This window comes from Notolepis coatsorum (genome assembly GCF_963971535.1).
Source record: "Notolepis coatsorum genome assembly, chromosome: 15".
In the NCBI taxonomy this organism is placed as follows: domain Eukaryota; kingdom Metazoa; phylum Chordata; class Actinopteri; order Aulopiformes; family Paralepididae; genus Notolepis; species Notolepis coatsorum.
Window position 1 is genome coordinate 66,490,532 of NC_140179.1, and position 7,293 is coordinate 66,497,824.

The following is a 7,293-nucleotide window of genomic DNA, read 5'->3' on the forward strand; positions in this document are numbered from 1 at the left end:
TCCTCCTCCTCCTCCTTCTTCTTCGACGCCCCCCGCTGTGGTGGCCGTTCCGCCACACGTCCGCCGTACGACGTCGCCCCCCGCTGTGGTGGTGGTGGCCGCCCGCCCGCGCCCCCCGCTGTCGCCGCCGTGCAGCGCCGGGGCACGGGGATGAGGGAGTGCTCCGACTGGGAGAGCATCTTGGTCAGGGAGAGGGACAGGGAGCGCGCCCTGGTGGGGCCTCCCCGCGCCCCTACGCCCCTCGGGGGGGCGGGCGGCTCCTTCCTGGGGCTGCCCTGCCAGCTGCCCCCGGCCCGCGGCGAGGACGCCGACGGAGAGGAGGTGACGCGTGGCGCCCGAGCCGCCGGCAGCTGGTCCTCCAGCTGGAAGGAGTAGACGCGGCGCTCGCCGTCGGCCAGCAGGGTGAGGTTGGCCAGCGAGCGCTGCTTGATCCGCAGGTTGAGGTTGTCGTCGGGGAGGGGTTGGGGGGGGTTGGGCCGCCGCCGGGGGCTGCAGCCCTGGTACACGGAGAACTCTGCCCCCCTCTTCATCTCCGCTCAGCCCTCTCTCTAACCCTTATCCCCTCTTCCTCTCTCCTGGTGGGCTCCTCTCGCCCCCCGCTGTGCGTCCGTCCGTCCACCTGGTTGTCGATTATTCTCCCTCGTTTCACATCTTGGCTGCAGCGCCGAGCGGGCGAGAAGGGAGCGACGACGGACGTAGAGGGAGGAAGCGGCGGACGAAGGAGGAGGCAGCGACTCCGGGTGCGGGTGGCCCCCCCCCACGGCACCGCCTGCTCAGGGTCCCGGCTTCAGAGAGGTGATGGAGGGCAGGAGCGCATGCCGCCGCAAACAACAACAACAGAGCGGAGTTGAGCGGACCCTCTCATGCACGCAGCCTGCTGGATCCACAGCCTGCTCAGACTCATCATGGGCACACGCTGAACCACACAGACACCCCCCCCTGCCTTCACTCCTATCTTCATACTCTCTCTCTCTCTCTCCCTCCCTTCCTCCTTCCTCTTCCTCGCCACAGAAGCGTGTGGGAGAACGAGAAGCTACATCTCTCTCTCTCTCTCTCTCTCTCTCTCCCCTACTCACACGTTCTTCCCTCCTCTTTCTCTCTCTTCCACTCACACTCTCTCTTTCTTCATCAAAAGAGGGGGTGAGTCTTCTCAGTCATCCTCTCCTGTCTTCTCCTCTCCCTCCACCTCCTGTCTTCCTCCGTTAATTACCACCTCGCCCAGCTTCCCTCACTCTCTCTCTCTCTCTCTCTCTCTCTCTCTCTCTCTCTCTCTCTCGCTCGCTCCTCACACAGTGAGCGGGTGCCGGAGGAGCTGGTGTTTAGACTCACAGCTCTGGGTCCGCCTGCTCAGTTTAGCATGCATCTCTCTCTCTCTCTCCATCTCTCTCTCTCTCTCTCTCCTCTCTCTCTCCTCTCTTTCACCTGCTCATTTTCTTTCCCTCTCTTTCTGTTTATCTTGCCTTCACCTGTCTCTCTCCATCTCTCCCCTCTCTCTCTCTCTCTCTCCCTCTCTCTCTCTCCCTCTCTCTGTCTCCCTCTCCCCCTGCTCCTTTTCTTCTCATCTCTTTCTGTTTATCTTGCCTTCACACCTCTCCCTCTCCATCTCCCCCCCCCTCTTTCAGCATGCCAGTCTTTCAGATAGTGCACCTGCGAGCTGCAGTTCCCCCAGTGTTATGCTTTACCACCCAAGTTAATTACATTTTATCTTGATGAGCTATAAATTAACATCCCATATAGCGTAACCCTCAACAAGACTACTGAGATATCCAATACTATGGCTTCATAAGCCTTTCCAGTTATTAGCTGCAGCCACACTGACCGGGGATTCTATTATCCCACTTACTAGCAGGTGATAGACAAAGCCAACAGTTGCCACAGCAACCACAATCAAGGTGACTCAGCCACTGGCAGAGCTTGTATTTGAAGGGGGGGGGGGTTTGGGATGACATTGTGTAATGTCTAGAGAGGCTGCTCTATGTCAATGTGGTAGGTGGCAGAATGAGCCCAGGATGAGGTAGTTTGAAAATGGCTTTTCCTTTGATGATATGATATGATATGATATTTTCATTTATAATGCGCCCCCCCCCAGCCAATCTTTTCATCGGTCCGGGGCGCAGCCCGGGGAAAAAAAGAATATGAATAAATCAAGGTAGAGCGTCTGTCAAGGTAGAGCGATGGTAGAGCGGTCATCTGGAAATCAGAAGGTCCCCGGTTCGATTCCGGCTCCTCTAACTGCTCGCGATGAGCAGTTTGACACCTCGGATGGTTGCCTCCGCCGTCTGTGCGTGAATGTGTGCGTGACTGTGTGAGACGGATACAAGTTGGATAAAAGTGCTATATAAATGCAGTAGCGATGTTGCCCAATGCTGAACTTCCTCTGTGATAATGAAGGATGTCCCATCCTCCTCATATCAGGGTAGGGCAGCAGGCAATGTCGTTCCAGGAAAGCACTTTTATGGTACTGATAGTAGCAATGCCGTAGTTGTCATTATATTATTATGAAGGATGCTTCCATGGAGAATTAATTAATTTTCTTTCTTTATTTTTTTCATTTTATTTTGTACAAATCTATAATGTGTGTTATTGTAAGGGAAACTCGCATGCCGCCATCGCTGAGACCTCTGCGGGAAATGTATTCGGCGACCGTCGACCATAAGGATCCTTGTGAAGGGAGTTCCTATAAAGCCACAGTAGCCAACCGCAAGCAAACATTCCTGACAAGGAGGGATGAAAGGGAACGGACCGACGCACAGGAGCGGAACACAAGAGAAATCAATGACCTCGTCTGGCTGGTTCCTTACCTCGTGCCAAAGCAGCTGGCGTAGACATAAAAAGGAAACGGCGGTCGAAAGCGATGCGACGAGAAACATTTCGGAACAAAGATATCAAGCAGAGACGCCTGCAGTTGAGTGAACTTTGAGTGACCGCAGTGCATACAAACAACAAGTGTGTGATTACAGGTTTGGGGGGGAGGGGGGTGTCAGTACGATGACATTCCCAAAAACGTTTTGCCTTGGTTGTGGCTTTTTACAAAGCCTGCCATTTAGAAGCATAACATTTGATTGTGATCCGTTGTGATCCGTTCTCTTTGTTATGGATCGTTTCAAATGTATGCTTTTTGCAGACATGCGCTTTACGGTCGTTTTCGCATTTGTGGTACTTGAATGAACTGGAATGAATCTCGCGTCTTGAAATTCAATTCAGTGTAACCATGAATAACATTATGCATACTGCACACAAAATATCATAATTAACCCATTCGGGGGTTAATCTCTCACATGTGAGATTACAGATTTTCAGAACTGAACATTCTACCGATGTCTATTGGCCTAAAGCCACACTGTAAAAAAACATTATAATAATTCACAGGATATTCACTGTATTATTTTACAGATTACTTTTGTTTTTCTACTTTAAGTGTACATGTCATACAAATACAGTAAATTACCTTTTATCAAAATATGAACCATTAAATAAAGGTTGTAATCTGTAAATGTATTTGATTTGACTGTAATTGACAGTAAGTATTTGGCAACCGTTGCTGCCAGACATTTACAGTTTTCTTTTTTTTACAGTGCACGGGATTCTAGATTTCCAATATGGAATTCTGAGAACATGTTTAAATTTTTTTTAATTTTTTGTTTTTTTAAACACCGATACAGAAGAAGCTCCATCTTCTCTCTCTCTCTCTCCAGCCGCCACTGGCGACCGTCTGTATTGATGATGCAGCAGCGGGGGGGGCTGTCGCCGGGCAGGGCGCGCGCGGGGGGGGGGGGGGGGGGGGGGGGGGAGCGGACAGCATGCGCCTTCCAGGGGTAGAAACAAAGAGGCCGCAGATGCTCCCTGTGTCGGCCTGCCAATCTTGACCTTCTCCCTTTCGCCGTGTGAGACAGCAGTACAGAGACCCCCCCCCCCACACTATGGATACCAGCACAAGCGCAAATATGAACAGAGACATTTACATGTACAAGTACAGACTAACACACACGCACACACGCACACACACACGCACACACACACACACACCCACACACACACACACACGCACACACACACTGACAAGCGCAGCATTTACACAAACGCACACATACACACACCACTACCTGAGATTTCCTCCAGGCACTGCTTGGCTGTCTTGCTGTAGACCAGCTCTCCCTTGCTGGGGCTGAGACAGGGGTCTGAAGGGGCCACCATGGTGCAGTCATTCTCTGAGAACGTCCTGCAGGAGACAAACAACAACAACAACAACAACATAAACAACAACAACAATAACAGTGTTTGTTTGTTTGTTTGTTTGTTTGATTCCTATGGTTTAACAAAGGGGATACGTCTATATTCAACAGATTACCAGCTCTGGAGAAAGAAGGTGTGACTAGATTTGTGTCCTAGTATTAAGGCTGTCCCCGAACCCTGTTTTTGGGATTCGAACTTCGTCAGGGTTTTTCGAACGAGTGTTCGAATCGTCGTTTTAATAATAAAAAACAAACAAACAATTTTTTTTTTACTATCCTCAAACTAAATCCTCAATTTGAATAAAGTGATTAATCTGATTAAATGAGTCTTATCACATCAACTTTCCAGTCCCAGCCCAGGGAGAAGCCCCAGCCCAACTAAATCAATTAAATCAACTTTCTTTAATGAATATAACTCATCAGTTTATTTTAATACTATAATATTAGTGTAGCCTAATCTTTATCTGCAACTGTGAAGAAAAACCCCATGTTGATTTAGAATTCGAATGCCAACGTAACGAACGAACATGTCCTAGTATGTGTGTCCTGGTATGTGTGTCCTAGTATGTGTGTCCTAGTATGTGTGTCCTAGTATGTGTGTCCTAGTATGTATGTCCTAGTATGTGTGTCCTAGTATGTGTGTCTTAGTACAGTATGTGTGTCCTATATGTGTGTCCTAGTATGTGTGTCCTAGTATGTATGTCCTAGTATGTATGTCCTAGTATGTGTGTCCTATATGTGTGTCCTAGTATGTGTGTCTTAGTACAGTATGTGTGTCCTAGTATGTGTGTCCTAGTATGTATGTCCTAGTAAGTGTGTCCTAGTAAGTGTGTCCTAGTATGTGTGTCCTAGTATGTGTGTCTTAGTACAGTATGTGTCCTAGTATGTGTGTCCTAGTAAGTGTGTCCTAGTAAGTGTGTCCTAGTATGTGTGTCCTAGTATGTGTGTCTTAGTACAGTATGTGTGTCCTAGTATGTGTGTCCTAGTAAGTGTGTCCTAGTAAGTGTGTCCTAGTAAGTGTGTCCTAGTATGTGTGTCCTGGTATGTGTGTCCTAGTATGTGTGTCCTGGTATGTGTGTCCTATATGTGTGTCCTAGTATGTGTGTCCTAGTATGTATGTCCTAGTAAGTGTGTCCTAGTAAGTGTGTCCTAGTATGTGTGTCCTAGTATGTGTGTCTTAGTACAGTATGTGTGTCCTAGTATGTGTGTCCTAGTAAGTGTGTCCTAGTAAGTGTGTCCTAGTAAGTGTGTCCTAGTATGTGTGTCCTGGTATGTGTGTCCTAGTATGTGTGTCCTGGTATGTGTGTCCTATATGTGTGTCCTAGTAAGTGTGTCCTAGTATGTGTGTCCTAGTAAGTGTGTCCTAGTATGTGTGTCCTAGTATGTGTGTCCTAGTATGTGTGTCCTAGTATGTGTTTCCTAGTATGTGTGTCCTAGTATGTGTGTCCTGGTATGTGTGTCCTAGTAAGTGTGTCCTGGTATGTGTGTCCTAGTATGTGTGTCCTGGTATGTGTGTCCTAGTATGTGTGTCCTAGTATGTGTGTCCTAGTATGTGTGTCCTGGTATGTGTGTCCTAGTATGTGTGTCCTGGTATGTGTGTCCTAGTATGTGTCCTAGTACAGTAAGTGTGTCCTAGTAAGTGTGTCCTAGTATGCATCTCTGGAAAAGTAACCCTGTGTGTTATTATTTATACTTTAAAATCGGGAGTCATTGAGGGAGATCCTCATCTTCAATGGCATCTTATGTTACGAAACACAATCAATGTAAAACATCCAATAAATCAATCACCAAAAAAATATTAAATAATACAGCTCATATGCAGTAGCAACTCAAAGACAGCAATCACAAGTCGACGTAGGATGGCTATTGATTAGGCTCAGGGTATGTGGTATTGTGTCGTATGCTCATCCTAATGGTGTTACGGTTTGGCTGGGATGTTGGACCCAGGTGCAGTGCAGAACGCATAGACGAGAGGCAGGTGTTGATTTTCAAACAAAAGGATACTCTTTTATTTAGAGTCGGCAAAAAGGGAACACGCAGACAAAGGTGTATAAAACAAAAGGGGAGATACACTGTCTCCAAAACACGTCAGAGCACATACCACATAAACTCTAATACACAATAAATGGGGAAAGCAAAGGGGAGAAAGCCAAGTCTCCAAAACGTGATACACGAAATGATAAACACGACAAACGGAATACACGGCGATATAAACTGCATATACTCACACAGCGATATAACAAATTCTCATAACAGGTTGACACGGCAGTCAAAGTGGCACGATAGTGAACAAACGTATCCTCTGTGGCAAGGAGCGATGAGGCTTTAACAAGAACGCATACAGTAGTACTACTCACGGCAAGGTTCAGTGAGCGACTGACAGTGTCAATAGTAACACGGAAGAGCATATAAAGCCACCTTAACTAGACACACCAGGTGCCAATGAATGCAATCAGGGCAGATAGACAGGTCAATTATCACCAGTTATTACATGGCGTTTTCACATTCGCCGAAATGCTTGCTTGTGATTGGTCAATAGCGCTCGTCAGAGGTCCGTTATTACTCGATAACGGACCTCTGCTGAACAATAATGACCGCTGTGCGCAGCTGTTCGCAATCAAGCCCACTGACACACTGCATCAGTGCAGCCAATCAGACACACCTGCTGGCTGCACTGACAGCGGAGTGTGTGTGACGATGACAGCGGAGCCAGAACAGAACTGCGTCTGCAATGCATATGATCTCGTCTTGTCGATGTAAAATGAATTAGGTATATTGTTAGTACTGTAAGTTAGCCATGTAATAAGCGGGATAATGTATAGCTATACTCGATCATTGTCGCAAAAATAATTGACCTTCACTGACGTTTAAAACACCTCTGCGCGGCGCCTCGGTATTTTAAACTCCGTGTCGTCAATTATTTTGCGACAATGACCTCGTAGCTATACATTATCCCTTACATAACGCTAGGGCTTTGCTCCCTGAGGAGAGCACAACCACAAAAAAGTTACAAATGGTGTCATATGCTCATTATAATGGTGTCATATGCTCATCCTAATGG

The 7,293-nt window shown here is 47.6% G+C and overlaps 1 protein-coding gene across 1 annotated transcript in view; it reads right to left on the minus strand.

The window, feature by feature from the left end:
• The window catches only part of LOC311242194 (neuron navigator 3-like), a 121,785-nt gene extending 117,588 nt beyond the window's left edge, over positions 1 to 4,197 (minus strand). The window contains 1 exon segment of the mRNA XM_084331147.1: positions 4,104 to 4,197. Coding sequence (XP_084187273.1) covers positions 4,104 to 4,194 — 91 coding nt within the window. The 5' untranslated portion in view covers positions 4,195 to 4,197.
• Positions 4,198 to 7,293: the final 3,096 nt, after the last annotated feature.